The sequence below is a fragment of the Helianthus annuus genome, chromosome 17 (genome assembly GCF_002127325.2).
Source record: "Helianthus annuus cultivar XRQ/B chromosome 17, HanXRQr2.0-SUNRISE, whole genome shotgun sequence".
NCBI classification, from domain to species: domain Eukaryota; kingdom Viridiplantae; phylum Streptophyta; class Magnoliopsida; order Asterales; family Asteraceae; genus Helianthus; species Helianthus annuus.
Genome location: NC_035449.2, coordinates 12,675,992 through 12,699,784, shown reverse-complemented (window position 1 = coordinate 12,699,784; position 23,793 = coordinate 12,675,992). Strand labels below are relative to the sequence as shown.

Genomic DNA, 23,793 nt, shown 5'->3' with positions numbered 1-23,793 from the left:
TCCTTGAGATTCCGTAAGCACCGGGTCTCCTCGTATGAACTCTAGCACACTTGTATGTATGAAATTTGCTTGAACAAGATTTGAAGGATGGGTGGACGATGGTTGTGGTTCTCGGCCGACTTCAAGAGGAGAGGGAGAGAGATGAAATTTTTTTTGTTAAGTGTTGAATGAATGAAATGGTGTTACCCCCTAAACCTTCTTATAGACCAACCATTCCCATTATCCATGGTGTAATATGTAACCATGATATTAGACAACCTTGAATAAAATAATCATCAATGTGTGGTGTGTGTCCCACATGGGGACCGATCGGATCAATGGGGGGGGGGGGGGGGTTATTGTTTGTTTTCAATGATATGGTTAAGTACTAGTTTGATTAGTTAGAACTTTAAGTTAGGTATTTAGTGTGTTATGAATTATAAAGGGTGTTAGGGTATTCGGGGACCCTAACTGGCTCAGAAAAGGAAAAACAATGTCATTGTCAATATTTTTATGTTCTGGGTAAAGTCCGGTTGTTCGGTTGGATATTGATCCGTTAAAGTGCTAAATAAGCATTTAAAGTGTCTTTAATATTATTTTTAGTGACACAATGAATTCCCGACACTTTGGAAAGTGTCTAGTGTTATTTTCCCATGTTTTTGCACTTTACTAGTTAGTTTAAATGCTGAATTTTGTAATAAAGTGCAGGATTTTGTAGTTAGAGCATGTTTTAGGCACATCCGGTCACTATAACTATCACCTAGTGACGCAGTTCTACAATCCTCATTTCCCTACACTCCCTACTAGTGTAATAAACTATTCCCGGCTCATACTGGCCTTAGAGACAGTGTCTGTCTGGTGCTGGCTATGTCAGCACGTTTACTGGGTTATCCGTTCATTGTGCCCCTGTGCTATTGTGCATCAAGTTTGTCACTATAGTTCTGTGTAAATAATGGAGTGACAGTTAATAAAGTATGATGCATGTATATGTATGTACCAGAATTCAAGTAGCAGTTTAACCACAATTGTAAGCAAGCACAGTAATTAAGCATTAATTAATTTGTACGGATACCTGATTTGGTGAGAAATGTCACAAAAATCATTAGTTAACTCGTTATTCCGGTCAATTATCATTTTAACCCTATCATTAGAAATAATATAGGTTAATTAATCAATAAAAATCAGTAACAAATAGGTGTGCATCCAATTCCCATTGAATAGAGATATAATTTGGGGTTGCTAGGGTTTACCTGTTTACCTAGTCATTGTTTGGTAGTTTTAGGCACGATAGCTCGTGTAACACCCCAACCTGAAGCGAATTATCGATTGGGGGGCCTAGATTATTCATAGCTCATGACACTAGTAAAGTTTTAATAATATTTGAATTCAAATTAAAATTTCAATGTCACACATACAAGTTATTTCCATAACAAACATAATAAACTTATACATTTGATAAATGATTCACTTGTTAGACTAAGTCCATAGCGATCCTATGTTACTTCAAATCCTCCAAGCTTTATCAAAATTTATAACATGTATCATGTGCAAAACAAAAACAAGTCAACTACAAGTAGACAAGTAGTTGGTGAGTAAACTTAGGTTTTGAATGATTGTAAAATAGTTTGAAAAATAACATGCAAATCATATGTAATCATATACATCAAAGAATGAACACCCAACAATAAATAAAATAACCTAAGCTTATGTCTCGAACCTACACGGGCTCAACTAAATGGTGGCGATACCAACACCCCATAGTCATGAGGAAAGGTCAGCCTCTAAAAAAGATGAGATGATACCAATCCCTTCCTCCGGAAAATAGATGGGATTTAACTCCCCTTGTGTCGTCGTGAATCACCACCACAACAACCTACCTCCAACTCTCGTTCTCTCTCCATGCTAATATCTCTCTCCCATGTCGCCGTTATCTCAAATTTGTAAGAAAAATGGGCTAGTGGTTACAGGAAGTGGAAGGCGGTGTTGTATGGTGGTGGTAGTTGTTCGGGGTGGAGGTTTGCGGTGTTACGTGGTTGCACGTTGAGGGTTTCGAGGGTGCAGGTTTGCGATGGAGATGGAGGTTGTTGGCTGGTGCGATGGTGGATAGGCGTTGGTCAGAGGGAATGACGATAGTGGTGTAAGGGTTTGTGGTGGAGATGAAGGTGATTTGTTGTGGTGGTTCCTAGTTGGGTTTGGTTTCAAAAGAGAGCGAGAGAGGATGGTGGTGATGGTGATGGTGATGGTTGGCGTATGTGTGTGTATAATATTTTAAGGAGTTTCTTTTCAAAAAAAAAAAAAATCTCCATATCATTGTCCATGTAATCAACCACATAAGGAACCAATTGTTTTTTTTTTACACATCAGCATACACGTCATTTGCCATAGTTACAAATTATTTCGTGGATTGGATATCACTTGACTGTCACCCAGTTAAAAAAAAGCATCAATAAAAGTTAGAAAAAGGCTCAATAGAAGTTGATATTGTCATTAGGATTTTGCCCGTCAATAAATCAAAATTCAAATTATTAAAATCCAATTCCCTAAAAAATATAATTCACAAGGGATATATTAGACTAGACAGTATGGGGGCCGGCTAAGGCCCGGCGAGCCCCGGCGCCGGTCCCCCCCACCGCCCTCCTCCCTTCCGTTCCGTCGTCCCCGGCTCCCCACAGACGATTGTGACGGGCCTCTCTCCTCTCTCCTTCTCTCACATATACCTATACATATATATATATATATATATATATATATATATATATATATATATAGGGTAAAGTTCTTGTACAAATAATCTTAACATACTAAACATACAAATTGAAGGAAAACTCAAAAAGACAAGGTGGCATTTTTGTAATTATCAATAACTATCAAAGTTACTCTACAAATATACCTAAAAAAACCTAACCACTCCCCCCACCCCCAAAAAAAACCTAAACCCCCCACCCCCCCCACCCCCCAAAAACCTAAAAAAAACCTAACCCCCCTCCCCCCTCCCCAAAAAAACCTAAAAAAAAACCTAACCCCCCCCCCCCCACCCCCAAAAACCTAAAAAAAACCTAACCCCCCCACCACCCAAGCTAAAATGCTAAAAACTAAACCCCCAAAAAACCTAAAAAATAAAAAGAAAACACAAATTATTTTATTTTAATTTTTTAACATTTTTTATTAAAAAATCGCTACTTTTAGTAGCAGCAAAAAAAAATTTTTTTTTTTTTTGCTAACGAAATGTAGCGATTTTTTAATAAAAAATGTTAAAGAAAAATTTGTGTTTTTTTAGGTATTTTTGGTTGTAACTTTGATAGTTGGTGGTAATTACAAAAATGCCACCTTGTTTTTTGGGTTTTCCTTAAATTTGTATGTTTAGTATGTTAAATTATTTGTATTTGATCTTTTGCCTATATATATAAAGAGGTTCATCCTCCACCCCCTAGGTCCATCACCCTGAAACCCTTCTTACGTGGCGATGACGTGACGGCCCATCCTCTTGAGGATGGGGCTCTCCATACCCTCTAGTCTTATTGGTTTAAACAAAAGTGAGATCTTTGGATATACTAGTGGAAAACGAAATAAATACATAGGAGCGCCTGATATCGACAGGGGTTGGTTGTTGCAACTCATTACAAATTACAAATCAAATCGAGCGATCAATTGCTGAAGCCCAGGAGAGAGAAAGAAACCCTTTGTTTGTCTGTCTGTCTGTCACTCTGCAAATAAATCCACCAAACCCTCTTCTTATTAACAACCCAAAGTCGTCTACAGTTGTAATCACACACACAGATCTTCATTCACACTTCCTTATTAACAACAAACCCACCATTAAAGCCAACCTTTTTGTTTTTCACCGCCATTAATTGTGGCCTTTCCACCTCAAATCATTGCTGCTTTTGCTTTGTTGGACAAACAAAAGAAATTAGGGTTGTTCACCACATCCTAATCAAATCTCATTATTCCACTTCATTCATTGCTGTTCGAATATTATTATGCTCCTATCCATTATTATTGTTCAGGTGTGTATGATACAGCTAGTCTCTGAATCTCATGAGAAATGACTGTTTCTGTTAGTGTTAGAGCTAGGGTTAGGGTTTCTAGACTGTTGAGCTATGGGCTGTGTGTTTGCTAAACAAACGACGTCGTCTTCTGCACCTGCTGCAACTTCTGAGATCGTCAAGAGAGATAGAGATAGAGATAGAGATAGTGGATTAAGTGTTCGTTCTGGTGGAGGTGAAGTGGTAGTGAATAATACAGGTGGTGGCGATGCGGCGGAGGAATCTGGAGTGGATCAGAGAGGGGAAAAGGATCGGAGTTCGAGAAGGAGGCGGTCGAAACCGAATCCTAGACTCAGTAATCCACCTAAGAATGTTCTGGGTGAACAGGTGGCTGCTGGTTGGCCGGCTTGGTTATCGGCTGTAGCCGGAGAGGCGATTAATGGCTGGACGCCGCGCCGAGCTGATACTTTTGAGAAAATTGATAAGGTGAGGGTTTGCTGTTTGCTGGCTATGTTTCTTTTGTTTGAATGTTTTTTTGTTGAAATTGAAATTTGTTTGTTTGGTTGGTTATTTGATATCATTAGAAAGATTTGTGACATTTAAATAGGGAAAGAACCGTTTTTAATTAGGTTTCGTCATATAGATACCACTGATATGTTTGTTATAAGGTGTTGTAATGTTTTGTATGGGCCGTATGAGTTGATGTGGTCAAATTATATGGCCCGTGTGATATATGGTACATTGACGCGAAAGTATTTTATGTCATAAGTAAGATTTGTGACATTTAAAATACGAAAAATGACATTTTCATTAAGGTTTAGTCTAGGAACACCACTGACACACTATACGGGCCGTATGACATGGGAAAATTGCTCATACGGCATGTATAACGTGTTAGACTCATACATCATACGAGCCATAATGTTTGATACTGGCTGTATGAGTTGGTATGGTCAAATTATGCTTCTGTATGATATGGTACATCGACACAAAAAGTGAAAAGGGACTAATGGGACTACTGACAAAGTCGTACGGCCCGTAAGACCATATTCACCCTGTCATACTGCCCCTATGATGACGTCACGTGGTGTGTGTATTTTATTGCTTGTGTATCTATAGTAGCATCCTTCCAATAAACTAGATTTGTGATATTTATTGTCTATTTGATTATAATATATGTTTTGATGTTGTGATTAGATTGGACAAGGTACATACAGCAATGTATACAAAGCCAAGGACACAATGACAGGAAAAATCGTCGCATTGAAAAAGGTTCGGTTTGACAATTTGGAACCCGAGAGTGTGAAGTTCATGGCCCGTGAGATTTTAATCTTAAGGCGTCTCGATCATCCAAACGTCGTGAAATTGGAAGGATTAGTGACATCAAGAATGTCGTGTAGTTTGTATCTTGTTTTCGAGTACATGGAGCATGATCTTGCTGGACTTGCTGCTAGTCCTACAATCAAATTTACGGAGCCTCAGGTCAAATTCTATTACTATCATTAAGTCAACCGATACTGTTGTATAAATATTCTTAATTTTAACTTTTAACTATCCGTGAATGTTTATAGGTCAAGTGTTACATGCATCAATTGTTGTCTGGCCTTGAACATTGTCACAACCGCCATGTGTTGCATCGGGATATCAAGGGGTCAAATCTGCTTCTAGATAATGACGGGGGTTTGAAAATTGCTGATTTTGGTTTAGCGTCCTTTTTCGATCCGAATCACAAGCAGCCGATGACTAGCAGGGTGGTCACACTGTGGTATAGACCGCCAGAACTTCTTCTCGGGGCTACTGATTATGGTGTCGGCATTGACCTCTGGAGCGCAGGGTGCATATTAGCGGAGTTACTGGCCGGAAAACCTATCATGCCTGGTCGTACAGAGGTAATAATTAATAATCTTTTTCAACTTAAGACATAATTAATAATATTTTCTATTCAGTTCTTTGATTTTCTGTTACTGCTTCATGTGAAATTACTCTTTACCCCTTTACAAGGTAGAGCAGCTTCACAAGATTTTCAGGTTATGCGGATCTCCATCTGAAGAATATTGGAAAAAGTCAAAGCTTCCACATGCAACGATATTTAAGCCCCAACAGTCGTATAGACGATGCATAAGAGAAACGTTTAAAGATTTTCCACCATCGTCATTACCAACAATTGATACCCTTCTAGCGATTGATCCAGCTGAACGTTTAACCGCAACAGCTGCTTTGGGGAGCGAGGTGAGTGTATCTTGAAACACAAGTTCCTCATAATTCTATCTTGTACTGATATCCATTACGCGTTGTTTTTTAGTTCTTTACAACGGAACCTTATGCCTGTGATCCTTCGAGTCTTCCGAAATATCCACCTAGCAAGGAAATGGACGCTAAATTACGCGATGAAGAAGCTAGAAGGTAAGCAGTAAATCTAAGTCGTAAGAAATACATTTGAGTTTAGGATATTATTAGCTATGCAGTTAATGCGATAAAAAATCGGATGTCAGTCAAGGACTGATTGAGATATCGGTTATCGCAGTGGGATATCGGTAATTTTAATATCACGCTGAATTTATATATATAGCAATTTAACAATTCAGTATCTCTCCTAACATTAACAAATTAACCTTTTGCAACTTACAAAACACTAACAATTGTAGCAAGTAGGAACCGATTAAGACTTAAAACACTAACAACAATTAAGACTTAAAACACTAATAGCAGCAATAAGTGATATTGGGAAAATCGGTCATATATCAGTCAAATGCCGGTCCAATCTATGTTGTCAAAGACACAAGGCGCATCGGCCTCGCCCGGAGCCTAGGCGCAAAGGGGGGGGGGGAATGAGTTTCTGAGCAACACGAATGCAGCTCCGAAAAACCCGGGCCCGCGTGAGGCGGTTTTTGGTTTTTTATACGCACTCAGTTTCGTTTTTTTTTCCTGCTTATGCGCTGCGCCTCAGGCCGTTTTTGTGCGCCTTTTTTGTGCCTCAAGCCGTTTTTTCAAAAAAAAAAAACCCATTTTGCGCCTAGGCTGCCACCAGGCGCTATAGGTGCGCCTCGCTGCGCCCGGGCGCACGATTTTTGCGCTTTTGACAAGATAGGGTCCAATATTGGTCAATATCGCCAATAATGTTCTGACCAATATTTTGCACCGATATCTCACCAGGGGACCGATAACCGATACTTCACTGATATGTCAGTGATATATCGGCGATATTAACTGCATAGATTATTAATCAACTCCGATTGCAACTTGATCCTCTTTTTATGGTAGACTGAGAGCTGCTGCTAAGTCAAATGCTGATGGTGCGAAAAAAGCACGCACACGTGAACGATCTGCTAGGGCAATCGCTGCTCCTGAAGCCAATGCCGAACTGCAAACAAACCTTGATGTGTGTCAATTAGCTTTAATTTTTCTATTCTTTAATTTCGGCAACTTTTGACCTGTTTTCGTGATTCTTCAACAGAGGCGGCGGTTGATCACACACGCAAATGCAAAGAGCAAGAGTGAGAAATTTCCGCCACCTCATCAAGACGGAACACTCGGCTACACATTGAGTTCTTCAAACCACATGCACATGGATCCATCTTTTGATCCACCAGATGTTCCATTCAGTTCAAACTTTTCATATGGTAAAGAACCCATCCAGACTTGGTCCGGCCCGTTGGTGGAACCGGGCCCAATGAGAAAGTCATCAAAGAGCAAGACGTCGGGTCGGTCAAAGGAGAAGTGAATCAAAACACAAGTCAGAAACATGCAAATGCTATTTATTCAAAACATTTTTTTAAAGTTTTAAAAATGAGGAGGTGAGGTAAAGCGTTTTGTTATTTTTCCATTGTTTGTATTGTTTTTTTGGAATATGATGAGAAGAGAAGACCCTGTTAGTCCCAAAGCAAAGCAAAGCAAAGCAATGTAAATGTTACTCAGGTGGCCTATTTTAAATTTAAAAATAAACATAATTTCTTTTTGAACGGTGTAAACCCATCCTGCTCGGGGCTATGTCCAAGGTCGACTCCTCGACTGCCATGAGATCGTGCCCTCCTGATGCGTGGGAACCGGATGAAATCCGTATTCCGTAAACCCTCGCCTCTGTCAGCTTCAAACCTGGAAATTAAAGCCCCAATTCGTCCCTTCATCCAGATGTCCTTCAGAAATGGCTTAAATGGGAATCGAACCTTCGTCTCCATTAGATTAGGGAGGGTACCATGTGTTAGGACAAAAGTAAACGTAATTATTGAGCACTTTTCTGGTTCTTTAATCCATCAATCTTGGTGAAGGTCTGCTAAAAAGCCTACATGGTGGCCCAAAAGCTGGGCCCGTCCAGTGTAAGGCCATAGGAGTTGGTTTAAGTAGGGTTGGTTACTGGGCTGGAAATAAAAAGATAAGTACAAATGTGGGTTGTGTAATGTGTGAATGAAAACAAAAATTGCCGCTCAAGTATAGTATAAATAAATACCGTAATGTAATGTAGTAGCCTTACTAAAAAAAGCGGTGGTGACAAGATGTGGCCGAGAAATGAAGCAGACAGTTATGCTGCCCCCACAGGTTTCTTTGGTAGCTTTTGCAACGCAATCTCTTCTTGGTTAGTTACTTCACTTTCTTTCAACTCTGCTCTTATTGTTCCTAAATTATTTCTTTTGAGTGAATAGTTGTTTCCCATTACGGAAGAATTATGCTTTTATATATATAATATAATAATAGACCAATTTCTTAGTTACAGTAACACCAACTGAAATTACGAAATTGCTCTCGAGTTTAATGACTATTTTTATTTTCCTGTGTACTCTCTGCTCTCTTCGACTCTTCCAACTGGCTAACGACCGGAAATTGAAACGTTGCCGGCAGCGAGCCAACAAACAGGGGCGCAACTTTTAAGGGGCAAGGGGAGCACCCGCCTCTGCCAATATTTGAGTCAGTAGTGTAATTTTTCCGGTTTTTCATTCGAAACTTTTTAAAATTATATAAGTTCCTCCCCGTCAATCATTTTGCCTAAAATTCTTTGCCCCTACCAAGTTTATTGTCCAAAAAAATTATACATATTTTCGTATTAAGTTAAAAAAAATAAAGTGAAGAAACGGGCTATCAGTATTTTTTTATAATTGTTTTTAAACTTAAAATGAGTTTAAATAAAGTTTGAAACTAGTTTATTTAATAAAAGGATGTCCGGCGAACAGTCCGTGAACTGTTTGGCGGGAAGTTTGTTTGTGTCCGTTCGTTTATTAAACAAACGAACACAAACAAGAAATTTCGTTCGTTTGGTTAAATGAACAAACATGAACAGAGGACGTGTTCGTTCATTTATGTTTGTGAACGTTCGTTAACGTGTTCGTTTGTGTTCGATAGTTCATTAATGTTTTTAGCTTTTATATTTTATTTAAAACTTCAAAATTCCGACAAATAAAATATTTAAGAAGTGTCAACGTATTATATATTTTGTTCATGAACGTTTGTTTGTGTTCGTTTGTTACCATCTGTGTTCATGAATAGTTTGTGCTCATTTGTGTTCATCATTGTTCGTTTTCATTCGTTGCCTAAAATTAACAAACAAACACGAATAAGTTCATTTCCTTAACAAACAAACACGAATATAAAATCTTGTTCGGTAAGTGTTCATGAACCGTTCGTGAACACTTATATTTCTTAACAAACGAACACGAACAGTGAGAGGAATTATAGGAAGTTAGGAACAATATAGACACATGTGGCTATTGCTTTAAAATTTTGTCCTTGGTGATTGTTGAGTATCCCTCTTATCTGTCCCACTAAATATGATCAACGCTATGTACAAACGCTTAAAACTGTTCTTGTAATTTTCTGTTTTGTAATCACACCTTTTTTTAAACTAAAGTTGGGTTTTATTTCAGTTATTGAAGTATGTAACTATTCAAGCACGTTTTACCCTTTAGGCCTTAAAAATAAAGCATGTTTTGTCCTTTATGTTTAAAAATCAAGCACGTTTTGTCCTTTATGTTTAAAAAATCAAGCACGTTTTGTTCTTAAAAATCAAGCACGTTTTGTTCTTAAAAATCAAGCACGTTTTGCCCCAAAGGGTAAAACGTGCTTGATTTTCAAACATAAAGGACAAAACTCGTCAAATTTAAACATAAAGGACAAAACTTGCAAAATGGCCTAAAGATAAAGGACAAAACTTGCAATTCACTCTTTTTTAAATTAGGTAAAATTAAATTCATTTAAAGTATAAAATTATGAAATAATAACCGATTTTATTTATTGTTCTAATAAATTCACACACACTTTGCTAACAACAAAAACCACTCAAATTTAAATATCATCCCACTCTCGTGAGAAATATAAATGTTGGAAACTTTTTAAAATCAAGTGGACCTAAATACCAACGGGTTTGTAGCTATAATGAGAAAAATATAAATGTTGGAAACCTATTAAAGTCAAGTGGACCTAAATACCAACGGGCTTGTATAAGGCCATTAAGGATAAGATCATGACGGAAAAAATAAATATACTAATGATTTTTTTAATAGAGTTAAGAGGTTAACGTGCTTAATTAGCTTATTATTTTCATAATAGGCCTCTTGGATCCTTGTTTTAACATAAACCAAAAAAATAAAACATGAGAGGGCTATGTGGAAATTAAAATGGATGACACATAGAAGTGGTTGAGCCTACAAAGGATGTGGGAAATAATGTCAGGCAGTTGTCAAGTTGTGTGAGTTGTGTTGTCTCGACACTTCTTCATTAGCCTAAATTAGCTTTTACTCATAGTTTAAAATTACAGCTTTGCCAGTAGTGTTAGGTAGTTATCTCGCCCTTCCTCATTTACTTTTTTTTTTTTTTTTTTTTGCAAAACCATGGTAGTGTTTTTTTAAATTGGTTGACTCGGTGTAGTTTGTTTAAGATCGTATTATGAGTAGTATGTATAAGTAACCGAAACACATTCTACATGTTATCAAACTAAGAAATATCATGCTTAGCGCCCCGTAACACGGGCATGCATAAAACTAGTTGAGAAATAAAGAAAGACATACAGTAACTTAAAAGAAATCACTACATTGTAGGGATCACATGATTTAGATCACTTGATTTTTTAAAATAAAAAATCACACAATTAAATCAAGGATTAATTTCATATATACCTTTGAATTAATATTGAATCTAGAATGAATTTTATTTAGATAATAATGTGAATGACTTTAGTGACTGTTAGATTAAATACTCTTGGTTTAAAATGAAAATTTGTAATTTGAAAGATCATTCATCATTCATGCATTTTTTCAACTTCTTTAATGTTTTACGTTTGTTGTAGCCTTGGTTTGTTATGTTGCTGTTGGCTCTTACGAGACTGTTTTGGCCGGGAACGAAGAAGACCAACTACTCCTTTATTGGCTCCACCTCCAAGCCCAGCGGATGATCATCTTGCACATTTAGGAGGTCCCCATAGTCCATTTGAACCACGTCCTCCAGGCCGGATGGAAGATCGTCTTGGAGGTCACCACAGTCCAGATGGGCTGTCTAACCCATTCGGTCATCCTGGTCGGATGGATGATCGCCTTACCCATTTAGGAGACCCGCACAGTCCATTCAGGGCGACTAAGCCACCCCCTCATCCAGGCCCAGTTGATGACCGTCTTGTTAACTTAGGAGGTCCTCACAGTCCATTTGGGATGTCCGATGCACCCGCTCCTCCAGACCTACACAGGCCTCCTATCCAGCATGGTTCTATGGTTCACCCTGGACCTCCCCACCCATATGGACCGCCAGGCGTGCCTGAACCTCCAAGAGTTCCTGGTGTACAACCTGGGCTACTTTAATCAGTTGCAACTTGTAGAAAGTTCCCAACTGTTGAAGTGGCCTGTAAATACAAAGATAGTAATAAAAGATACATGGTTTTATTTTGTACTGTTTTAGCCCCACATAATTGTTTCTAAATATGTTATGTATGTAATTAACGTTTGCAGCATTTATAAACTCTTGATTCCCCGTATCGATATTCAAAATGCCTGTGAATGCAATTGTATAATTTGTATGCTTTAAATAACATGTCACCATAATTGTGTGCTATGCATATCAAGTTATGATTTATAAGATACAGAGACATTATGTACATATCAAAGAGTGAAAAACATGTGCATACTTACCAGATAAATTGACCCTGAATAAGGGCTCATATTGACAAATCAAATTTGAAAATACTTAACGACTTTTACGCTTTAACAGTCTCATCGTCATCTTCGATGTCCCAAGTAAGATCTTCTTCCTCATCCGCAACACTCAATCGGTTACGCAACTCCGCTCTATCAGCGCTTCCATGGCTGCCATGAGAGACCGTTTTATGATCCTTATTCTCATCACTGCTCCCTAGATCTTCAATTTCATCCCACCCGTCTTCCTCAGGTGACGGTTGACTAGAAACAATCGAAATATCACTATCTCTATCCGTCTTAACTTCCGATGCCGTTTTCACATCTGAATTTGCTTCCAACTTATGAGCTTCTGCTTCATTCTGATCCTCATTTTTTGACTCAGAAACACCTTTTTTCTCATAATCTTTCTTCTCCAATATCTTCGTTTCCTTTTCGGTTTCTTCCGCGTTTTCTTCATACTCGTCTTCATCTACATCCCAACTCAACTCCTCATCATCCTCCCCCGCAATCGCTCGCTTCACCAGCCTAACCCTAGCCTCCTCCGCCTTCTTAACCTTATTCACCCTATAAAAATACCGAATCCAAAACGAACTCTCGTCAACTCTCGCCGGAACGATCTCTCTATATATCTCCCCAACCACTCCATCATTCTCCTTCATAACATCATCAATCTCCTGCACCTTCTCACCAACATCAAACCCTAACTTCCACTCATTAAACTCTACAACATCCTCAGGCTCATTCAAATACGTGTTCATATCACTCTGAATCGTTCTAATTTGTGCATCTAGTCTACTATAAGGCTTCGGAAACCCTAGATCTACACTACTACTACTATTACTAATTCTTTTACTATCATCAATAATGTTATTATTATCAGAATCAGAATAATCAACGGCTAGAATTGAATCCTTACCGTGAGTAATAATATCGGTGACGGTGGCTCCGATATCGTCGATGGCTTGACCGACGGATTCGAGCGAGTTCTGAGCGAAGCCGGCGCCGGCTTCGAGTGATGACGGTAGGTTGTTAACGGCTTTAACGGCAGCTTCGCGTATGACGGCGGTTTCTTGCTTGATGCCGGAGGTGAAGTCGTGGAGGTCACGGCGGTAGGTTTGGATGACGGAATCGGATTTGGAGGCTAGGGTTTTGATGAGGTTGTTGCCGAAGGTCCATGCGGAAGTGATGGATGGGATGCTAGGGTTAGGGTTTTCAGGAGTTTGTGGTTCCGGTTGTGGAGTAGAAGGTTCTGGATCGTCGGAGAAGACGGATTGAAAGAAATTCATTGGTGGTGATGCGGTGCTTGCCGGCAAAGAGAACACTGTTTGCTTTTTTCCTGATTTTAAACCATTGAAAGTGATACAAACTAATAATTTTTAGAGTAATTGCAATTTTACTCCTGGGTTTGGGATGATTTGCATGTCTACCCCTAAAAAAATAATTACAATTTTACCCCTCAACGTTTGCTGTTATGTCGCAATTTTACCCCCTAACGTTTACTGTTATGTCGCAAATTAACGCCGGGGGTAAAGTTGCGACATAACAGCAAACGTTGGAGTGTAAAGTTGCAATTATTTCCTTAGGGGGTAGACATGTCAATCACCCCAAACCCAAGGAATAAAATTGCAGTTTACTCTAATTTTTAAATACATGAGTATATGTGTTAGATAAAAACACTTAATTTAATTTTATCTATGGGTATTTTTGTTTAGAGTAAAATGCTTGGATAGTTCATAAAATTACACCTATAGTCTTTTAAGTTTTTGAATTTCGTTCTCGATAGTTTCTGTTGTTGATGGAGGTTAGTTTTTGGTTTGGGTATTTTTGTTTAGAGAAAAATGCTCGGATAGTTCATAAAATTACACCTATAGTCCCCAAGTTTTTGAATTTCGTTCCCGAATACTCTCTATCATGGATGGATGTTAGTTTTTGGTGTTAGGTGCGTGTGAAAAAGGGGTGAGCAAAAGGAAAAACTCGACCCGACCATTACCCGACCTGACCCGAGAACCGATCAAACATAAAATACAGAACCGATTCACTATCCTAAATATAGGGTCGGTTCCGGTCCATAGGTCCAAGTCGGGTTTCACCATGAAAAGAACCGAGAACCGACCCGACCCGACCTTATTTTATATGAAAAATTGGAACCGATCTAAATACCTAGGTACTTGGGTTCGGGTCGGGTTGGGTATATTTTCGGTTCGGTTCTCGGTTATTTTCGGTCCGGACCTAAACTTGCTCACCCCTAGTGTGAAATGACAAAAATACCCTTACTGTCAAATTAATAACTAAAAAGTTAAAAAGAAATACAATTAATATTTTATAATTTATGTGGGACCCACCACCCACCCTACCTACTTCATCTTCCCCACTTCACACCACAATCTCTACCTTCAACCATCACCATCTACCCCCCCCCCCACCCAACTTCACCGTAACCACCACTGCCACAAACTTTTGGCTTTATTTGATTTCTACCAACATCACCCTTCGATTTCAGACATCAGGAAGCTATTTCATACCTCTATTCGATTATCAAGAGTTATGAAGAACAGTGAACTCTGAATCGATTCGGTTTCAAATCATCTCATCTTGCTGATCACATTGCCTATTTCTGAATATGTGTGCTGCGTAATTTGAGGTAAACATCAACTTCAGGCTTAATTTGTCGTGAAATCATTATTTTGCTCAGTTTGGGATTGAAATTGTTTGATTTTATAGTTAACTTGTCTGCAAAGATTTGATTTCAAATCAGCTCATCTTGTTGTTATATGGAATTGATTTTGCATCGTGAATAATTGTGTTTCGTGTCTTGGTTGTGTGTTAATTGCTTGAAGGTTACTTCTATATAAACCTACTATGATTAGCTTCTGTTTTTATTCGATTGATTGGATCTGATTTCTGGTTTGTTTTTGTGAACCATTCTTGTTAATTTGATAATCAAGAGATACAAATGATGTGAATTATTTTCATGGTTTGAATGACAACAGTTGAGTAATTATAAATATTCGTATTCTTCCATTATTGTCATGAACTTTTGGATATTCAGTCTTTGTTTATGTCATTTATTGATGATTATCTTTTACGGTGATTTTTTTTTTTTGGGGGGGGGGGAGGTAGATTGTGGTGGTTGAAGGTGGAGATGGTGGTGGTGGTGTGGAGTGGGGAAGATGAAGTGGGTAGAGTGGGTGGTGGGTCCCACATAAATTATAAAATATTATTAATATTTTTCTTTTAACTTTTTAGTTATTAGTTCGATAGTAAGGGTATTTTTTTTCATTTCATTCGCACCAGGGACTATCCATGAATGAAATTCAAAAAATTGGGGACTACAGGTGTAATTTTAGAAAGTTAGTGACTAAAGGTGAAAAATGAGCAAACCACAGGGATTATCTGAACATTTTACTCTTTTGTTTATGTAAATGTCATCAAGACTTGTTTGATTTGATGGTGGAGAACAACTCATCAATTTTTGAAGCTTTGAACACATATGCATGCTCTTTATATAGTCACAAAAGCATTACGGTTAACATGTTGCACACTTAGGTGATGTTTGTTTTTTCTGAAAAGTTTATGCGCAGGCTCTTTTGTCTGCGCCGCGCGGACCACGCGCAGGCTGTTTGTTTTTCGGAAGACGTTTCATTCAAAAAACGTCTGCGCGAACTCTTCTTGGCGCAGACTTGGCCCAACCACTTCTAAGATCTTCTAAGGTCTGCAAAGGGTTAAACACCACTACCCACCACCACCGTCCATCACCACCACCGCCACCGTTCACCTCCACCGTCCACCCCCACCACTGTCCATCACCACCACCACCACCACCACCGTCCACCGTCCACCGTCCACTACCCACCACCACCGTCTACCACCACCACCCACCATCACCACCACCCACCACCATCGTTCGTACACCACCAACAGTTTATTTTAGAAGTATCCATATGTTAAAAAAAATAAACAGCTTTCTTCTTGCAGACTGCAGAGGTTTGGTCCACCTCTTTTTCTACATATGTCTGCAGATATGGTCCGCAGACTGCAGACATTTTATCTCTTAAAAACAAAAAACACCTTAAACTCTTTAAGAAATATTTTTAATTTTACACGTATGTTTACTTTAAACAATTTTGTGAACGGTAAGATTATGCATTGTGGCCTGATTAAGGCCCCACATCACATCACCAATTATCGACGCCAAACACTGACGTGAAGGCACCGAAATTTGAGCGGAACATGGAGCAATATTGTCAAGATCTAATCCAGAACCATGATAGAAGATATTCCATTGAGAAGATTTTTCAAAAGAAAAATAGGTTGTGGCGATCATATATCCTTTTTGTTGGATCCTTGGCTTTCTAATGTTCCTCTTAAAGATTTGTTTCCTTATTTATTTCAGCTTGAAAGTAATAAAAAATGCAGGATGATAGAGCGGATCCCGGGCGGTGAGCATCAAGGGGCGATGGCATGGAAGAGAAGTCCTTCGTCGGAGCAGGAGGTCGAAGAGTTGGGAAGATTAGCAAACATTTTTTATCAGGTTCGATTGATCAACAAAGAGGACGGATGGACTTTGATCGGATAGTCTTCGGGCGAATTCAGTGTTGGGGCGGTGAAGAGATTATTGACCTAATAATTATATTCTAAAGTGGTGCAAATGGGTCCCAATTAAGTGTAATATTTTCGCTTGGAGGGCGGAGATTGGAAGACTTCCGACGTTAGTTGCCCTAAAAGACCGAAACATCATGGTAGAAGAGACAATTTGCCCGCTTTGTAGAAGTGATGAAGAGACGGTGGAGCATATCCTCACAAATTGTGTGTTTGCTTCGATTTTAAGGCAGCACATTAGCTCTTGGTGCCAGGTTCAATTTTTTTTTTGTTTTCTCATTCAGGCACCTGATGGAACTACACAATTTTTCAGGCCTGAAAGAAACAGAGAAAGAAACGTTGCCTGGTATTGTTATAATCGGTTGTTGGGCCCTTTGGAGAGCCAGGAATGAGTCGAAGATGTGATTAGCGAAGTTAAGACAGCTGGGTTCCTTTGGTTTAAAAATAGACACAAGTTCAAAAATATCAGTTGGGAGGCTTGGTGTAATTTTGTAATTATGTAGTGTGTTGTTTCTTTGGACGACCCAGTTTTCAGGTTCGTTTCCGCTGTTTTAATGAAATTCTCCTTTTAAAAAAATGCAATGTAAAAAAAAGATGTTACATTTACACAAATTCTCTCTCTCATCAGGAGAGACATTATTATTAGACCATGTGTAGTGGGGCGTGATTTTTTAAAAAAATTGAAAAATAACGCCCCAAAACGCCCCTCCTCCCACTACATAGGGCGTTACCCGGCGTTTTTTTTGGAAAAATTGGTTGGTGGCGTTTTATTTAAAACGCTCAATTTGGTTTAAGGAATGGTTGACCCGCCAATGAGCTACCCACATGTGTCTGACATTGGAATAATGACCCACCTTTTTTGACTAAACCAATGGGACTGTTTGCTTTTTTGATTCAGCAGCAACTTTTGTCTTTTTTTTTTTTCTTGTTTAATGATTGGAAGAGGGTTATTGGCATAATGCCCCACTACGCCACTTTTGCTATAATGCCCCTTCGCTGACTAGGACGCCACATGTCGGATAATGCCCCATAGTGAAGGCATTATAACACATTACCACTACACATGGTCTTATTATGGGTAGTCCTTAAAAAAAAGTAACAATTAATGTCAACTTTACTCACTTGCTCTAGGGAAGGTTACACTTGACCCACCAATCAACACGATGCCGGTGTCCACATGCATTACCTCATTAAGTACGTTGGATCAAGATCACCTACATTAATAAAATAGATATCTAAAGGTTATAAAGTTTTTTATTCACACTTTAAATTAACAAATTTTCATATTGTATAAAAATCTTTCATAAGTGTTAAGCTTAAAAATTAAAATACCTATGACAAGTATCACTAAAATAATAATGAAATTTCATAGTACAAATGAAAAATAATTACTAAAAATAGTAATTAAAAGTTATGTATATCCTATTTAAATCACTCGATTCTAAAAGAATCAGAATAATGAAACGCTAAAATGAAACTTAAAGAGTCTTTTAAGGTTAAAATATGAATGACTTTATTGGAAGAATATTAATTTGTCCCATGATGAAATAGTAACTTAGTTGTACTATTGTTTAATTGTATTTAAATAATTTCTTCAATCAAACTATGCAGTGCTTTTCATTAGAAACCAAGAAGAGTAACAAATGTGTCGATTTTAGTTTTCTTGAATCAAGTTTTAATATATTCTTTGAAATATGGCAAAGGGTTTATATAGGAATCGCTAGTATAAAATAAGGTTGCAAATAATATTAGTAATAAATTTTGAAATCAGACTAATAAGTAATAATCACAACCTGTGTTATTTTCCGAAAACAAACTAAGATCGCCGTTGGGTTACCTAATTTGAACAACTTATTTTAGTGGTGTGTACTGTGTAGCACATATTCACGGCTTGCTTCGTAGGATAAGCAAATGGTACCGGGTATCGGTTTGGAACCGGTACCGAATTTCCTGAACCGAGTTGATTTTCGGTACCGACATTTAGTGCTTTCGGTACCCTTTTTGGGATTTCCGGTATTTTCGGTACCGGTTGGTACCGAGCTCATCCCTATCTTCTATTAAAGTTTTATGTAGAGTTGTTTTTTAATGTATTGATATTGTAATGTGTTTTAAAAGCTACAAAATGAATTTTAGCAAAATGATATGAATAATTCAAATACGAGGTTATTCATATCAAAATGATAAATTATATTTGTAAGTACTTTAAAATAAGAACATTATACTGTTGCTCATTTTCTTGAAAATCTAAAGGTTGATAAAATTGATTTTCAAACATATACAACTTCATTTCTTTTTTTTTTTTAAACTTTATTTTGCATAATATATTTTACAAAATATTTGTATTTTAATACAAAAGTATCTAACGTAAAATAGTGGTTTATAGATAGCCAGATGCATTTTAAATTACATAGTTATAGTGGTTCTCTATGATTCCTTATTAAACGGATATATAAAGGTTTCCAAAAGTAAGCATTTCAAATAGGTTATCACCACAATGCCATGCAAAATACTAAACTTTTTCCTATTCTCGACCTTTGTCAATCCTACAAGTCGGAACAAAATATAAATTCAATACCAAAAGTCCGTCGGTTTCTGTACGTTACACAAGATCATAACAATCAGCTTCATCCGCACCCGCAAAAAACACAGTTAAGGATCACACAAGAAGACATGCTGACGTGTCATTTACCCATGTGGGTTAAGATCCTATTGATCAAAACTTCTTTTTTCCCAGCAACAGTAAGCTTATTCGCTGTTAGGTAGGTCTTCAGCTCTTGTACAGTCAAATCCTTCAACTGCATAATAAAATAGAACAATTTAATAACATATATTTCTATTTGTTACACATTAAAATTGCCCTCAAAAGTCGAAACAATTACAGCAAAGTTGAAGATCACCTTTCCATCATCAGCAAGTTTGCCCCAATCATAATATGAAGCCTTGTTAACCGCTTCTTCGGTAATTTGTTTCCTCTTCTTGCCAACATTATTTGCCTTTTCATCTTCTTCTTCGTAGTTTTCTCCGTACACACAAATCTTGAATTCTTCCAATGCTTTGGCAATCCCTGGCCTGCAATCACACAGCTAGTCCTATAAGCATGTATACGCTGAGGTATGCGTATAAGTGTATGTACATGTGTATGCGTATGAGGTTGCATCATGCATGTATGTGTTGTGTGTATAGCGTAGATATTACCTAGCCATGCCTTCTTCATCTGGAAGAGTTTCATCAATGATTTCAGGCATCTCATCTTCATCAAGGGCCATAGCTTGTACTAGCGCATAGTGGCTCTGCAGTGCTGCAACAAGCGTTTCAGTTACATTTAAGTTTTTATTATATATAGAGTGAAATGCCATTTTCGTGTCCCTGAGGTTTGGTTAGTTTTACGAATTTCGTCCAAATGTTTGTTTTTCTGCATCTGGATCCAAAAGGTTTGAAATCTTGCCATTTTCATCCGGCTCGTTAACTCCATCCATTTTTTTCCGTTAAGTCAGGGGTACTTTCGTCTTTTTGTTAACTTAAATGGCAATTTGGTTTTTTTCACTTTATGTACAAGCATTTGGCATAATGTACAAGTATTGCCTTTTAAGTTTTAAACAAACCTTTGGACGAAAGTATCCACAGGGAGGCAAAGTGAAACAAGTGGCGGACCCAGGAATTATTTGTTGGGGGTGCGGATGAATGGTTCAAGCATATTTTCAGAGGGTGCGATCGGGTTTTTTTGCCTAAAAAATAAACTATTTTTTTTTTCAAGGGGTGCGCCTACCCACCCTGGGCTTCACCTAGGTCCGCCCTGAGTGAAAAGTATGGGGAGTTTATGTATGCAGCACAAAAAAGTCTTTGCTAGAGGGAGGCAAATTGAAAAGTGCCCCAAACCACAGGGAGGCAAACTGTAATTAACTCTCTATATACAAGCGTAAAATGCCATGACGAAAATGGCATTTTACTCTTATATATAAATAGAAAAGGCAACCTAATACTAACATGTCTAAAAAATAATATTAACTTTTTCTTTAAATTGTTTTACATAACATTCTAAACCAAAGGGGCTACCGGGATTGGAGAATTGGCAGACAGAGAAATCTTTTAAGTCAACACGTTTGACCAAAGCAGCAGCCTTTTGGATTTGATCATCAGTGGCCAAAGGCACGCCACTAGTATCTGCGTGAAGCTGCCACAAGTAAAAAAAACACCATTAATAACATTCAACCTAAGATAATGATGTGAATAACATGCTTATGTCGTTCCTTAATAATTTTGATAATTAATTTCCAAAAAGTATATTGCAGTAATATTTACTGTTAATATAGTTAAAAAGTTGAAAACGTGATAAAAGCATCAACATTATCGCATCTCAACTAAGGTTTTTTCGTGCCTCTTCAATGGGTCTTATGTCATCTGAATACGGAAGATATATAATGTGCATTCCTGGCGGCTCAATCTGACCACCACCGTCAATGATTTCTTCCTGTGATTTAAGAAATAAAATTGAAAATAATCACAAGAAAATAAGATGAAGAATAAAAGTAATTTGTTTGACCCATGAATTTGACCATATCTTACTTGCGCAACCAGAGCAACCAACTGAGGTCGAGATGAACTCCCGTAAAACGCAACTGCAAAACTGAAATCACAAAATATATAAAAGACTTCGACAAAATCCTAAAAAACATACGTTAACTATAAGGTTCCCAACGATAAATATCTATCAGACCTATCTAATTAACGTGATCAATTACAGAATTTTCTTGAGATAATAAAATACTAATTGAGTAATTTCGAACACTAACCGTTTGAGGCGTATCATAGATCTGTAAAGAGCAATGAAAATGCATGTGCTTCCCATGACTTCCTGCAAAAACATAAAGACTACTTACATAAAAAATAATAATAATAACAGAGCTTAACATCTACTTGATTAAAATAAATGAAATTTTAGGTGTGAAAAGTGAAAACAACCTCATCACTAGGGCAGACAAATAGTGACGGCTTCAAGTTGTGATAATCCTTCAAGCAACTTAGCGGCTTGAACCCTAAAAGCCGTAGATTTCCTGTTGATACTCTCTTGATTTCCGACAGCTCGTCTGTGGTAAACGTGATATCCTTACTATAAAAGTGCATGATAGTCAGTTAAGATACGCGCAGATACCCTTTAGGAAATTTTTTAATTTTTTTCCATTTACGAGTGCACTGAAACCGACCGAGTTCCTATCGTTTTCTTTTATGTTTACCTTTGTTATTTACCTTATTGTTTTATCTTTTCTTATTATATTGATGTTCAGAGCCGAGCTACGACGCAAATAACATTAACATATTTAGATATTATTTTGTTTAATTTACGAATTTATTCATTGGTTATCATGGTGTGCAATACGTAGCGAATTCCAATGGCGTCCTGGCGCAACACGCGGGTGACTACGACCCTAGTAGCTATAAAGTTAACAGGTCACAGAAACTGTAACTTACTTCTTGTAAGTTTGAAAACGCTTATTAGCTTCTTTCACAATTGCTCCAGTGTCAGCACAAATAAGTGATCTTTCAGCCTGCAAAATGCGGCCAACATGACTTCAAGGATCAAACAAAAGAAAACAACTATTTAATTACCTTTAGAGGAAGATTAGTGACGGAATCGAGCCATGTAACTTTTCCTGAAACGACAGTAAAAAGAATCAGTCCTCAAGGCCCGTAATTTCCATTTTGTAATTTTTGTTGAAAGAAAAATGAAGACACTTTGCTGACCTGGAATACTGGGACGAATGAGAGCGTATGTATTGAGTTCAATTGATAATCCACCTGGAATCATAAAACTGATCCTACGAACTCTGCGCTTCTTGAACATTCGTTTTCTTAATTGTTTATTCATGTCTTCAAATCTGAAATTTAATAAACCCTTATTCTTATAAGAAAAGTATTTCGACATAATAACCATGAAGAATTATCATAGAATGCATACAACAATGTATATGTGAATCATGTGATAATATCTTTTTCATTGTTTTCTCTGTTATAATATAAATCGTGCATACCTTTCTCCAGCCAATGGCATAAACTGAGCAAGCTCATCACCATCTAATCCGATCAAATCCTGATATATTTAAAATTAACGCAATGATATTTATATAACTGATAACTATAAATCTATAATATAAAACATATATTCATAGCAAGGTTTAAAAGAACGGAAACGAGTTTTGAGGCGTTTTACCTTCGCCTCACGAGGCGTAAGCCTCGAGGCGAACCGAGGCGGAATTAAAAAATTAATATAAAAATTATATATCTTATAAAAATAATAATCCTAACTAAATTCATCATCAAATTCATCAAAATGATCAAAAACACACATAAAAAAACATAAATTGCTTGAAATTGACACAAAAATTCAAAAACAAGCATCAAAAACCCCTGAGGCGCACCTGAGGCACAGCCTTTTTAGCGCCTCAGCCCTTCTGAGGCGCACGTATAACATAATCCCCCTGAGGCGCGCCTCAGAATCGTTTTTTGGGTGTTTCGCCTCGAGGCGCACGCCTCAGCCGTTTTTTAAAACTATGATTCATAGAGTCAACTTACAGCATAAAAAAGTGAGACGTTAAATTCTTCATTTGGCCTACTTAAAGGAAGAAGTTCAATGGCAATTCCAAGGTCTTGTGCATCCTGCAACGTTGAAAATAAGAATCTTGTATGTACTAAACAAAACTCTGATTATTATCTTATTTTCATTATAAGAGTAAAATGTCATTTCGTCCATGAGGTTTTGGCCGGTTTTGCGACTTTCGTCCAAAGGTTTGTTTTTCCGCATCTGGATCCAAAAGGTATGAAATCTTGCCATTTTCATCCGGCTCGTTAAACTCCATCCATTTTCTCTGTTAAGTCAGGGGTATTTCCGTCATTTTTGCTAACTTAAAAGACAATTCGGTCTTTTTCACTTTATGTAAAAAGACCAAATACCCCTGAAAAGGACCGAATTGCCTTTTAAGTTAACAAAAAAGACAAAAATACCCCCGAGAAAAATGGATGGAGTAAACGAATCGGATGAAAATGGCAAGATTTCAAACCTTTTGGATCCAAATGCGGAAAAACAAACCTTGGGATGAAAGTCGCAAAACTGGCCAAACCTCAAGGAC

The 23,793-nt window shown here is 37.6% G+C and overlaps 4 protein-coding genes across 4 annotated transcripts in view; 2 read left to right on the top strand and 2 right to left on the bottom strand.

The window, feature by feature from the left end:
* Window positions 1-3,572: 3,572 nt before the first annotated feature.
* Window positions 3,573-7,921, top strand: LOC110926489 (probable serine/threonine-protein kinase At1g54610). The gene is made up of 7 exons (XM_022170255.2): window positions 3,573-4,451; window positions 5,163-5,447; window positions 5,537-5,854; window positions 5,967-6,194; window positions 6,268-6,368; window positions 7,227-7,344; window positions 7,420-7,921. The coding sequence occupies exons 1-7, from the start codon at window positions 4,080-4,082 to the stop codon at window positions 7,684-7,686; spliced, it is 1,689 nt and encodes a 562-aa protein (XP_022025947.1). The 5' UTR covers window positions 3,573-4,079; the 3' UTR covers window positions 7,687-7,921.
* Window positions 7,922-8,401: 480 nt separating this feature from the next.
* On the top strand, window positions 8,402-11,832 carry LOC118489099 (splicing factor 3B subunit 4-like). Its single transcript, XM_035986703.1, has 2 exons — window positions 8,402-8,535; window positions 11,236-11,832. The coding sequence occupies exons 1-2, from the start codon at window positions 8,456-8,458 to the stop codon at window positions 11,738-11,740; spliced, it is 585 nt and encodes a 194-aa protein (XP_035842596.1). The 5' UTR covers window positions 8,402-8,455; the 3' UTR covers window positions 11,741-11,832.
* An 87-nt stretch (window positions 11,833-11,919) lies between these two features.
* LOC118489098 (BSD domain-containing protein 1-like) lies at window positions 11,920-13,430 on the bottom strand. The gene has a single exon (XM_035986702.1). The coding sequence runs from the start codon at window positions 13,357-13,359 to the stop codon at window positions 12,133-12,135; it is 1,227 nt and encodes a 408-aa protein (XP_035842595.1). The 5' UTR covers window positions 13,360-13,430; the 3' UTR covers window positions 11,920-12,132.
* Window positions 13,431-19,109: 5,679 nt separating this feature from the next.
* LOC118489097 (ATP-dependent DNA helicase 2 subunit KU70-like) overlaps window positions 19,110-23,793 on the bottom strand; it is a 7,136-nt gene continuing 2,452 nt past the window's right edge. Inside the window, exons 8-20 of the mRNA XM_035986701.1 lie at window positions 23,240-23,323; window positions 22,699-22,757; window positions 22,412-22,545; window positions 22,277-22,320; window positions 22,139-22,215; window positions 21,632-21,779; window positions 21,463-21,524; window positions 21,236-21,296; window positions 21,048-21,140; window positions 20,726-20,843; window positions 19,868-19,970; window positions 19,570-19,741; window positions 19,110-19,467 (exon numbers count right to left, since the gene is read on the bottom strand). Coding sequence (XP_035842594.1) covers window positions 19,354-19,467; window positions 19,570-19,741; window positions 19,868-19,970; window positions 20,726-20,843; window positions 21,048-21,140; window positions 21,236-21,296; window positions 21,463-21,524; window positions 21,632-21,779; window positions 22,139-22,215; window positions 22,277-22,320; window positions 22,412-22,545; window positions 22,699-22,757; window positions 23,240-23,323 — 1,269 coding nt within the window. The 3' untranslated portion in view covers window positions 19,110-19,353. The remainder of the gene's footprint in view (window positions 19,468-19,569; window positions 19,742-19,867; window positions 19,971-20,725; window positions 20,844-21,047; window positions 21,141-21,235; window positions 21,297-21,462; window positions 21,525-21,631; window positions 21,780-22,138; window positions 22,216-22,276; window positions 22,321-22,411; window positions 22,546-22,698; window positions 22,758-23,239; window positions 23,324-23,793) is intronic.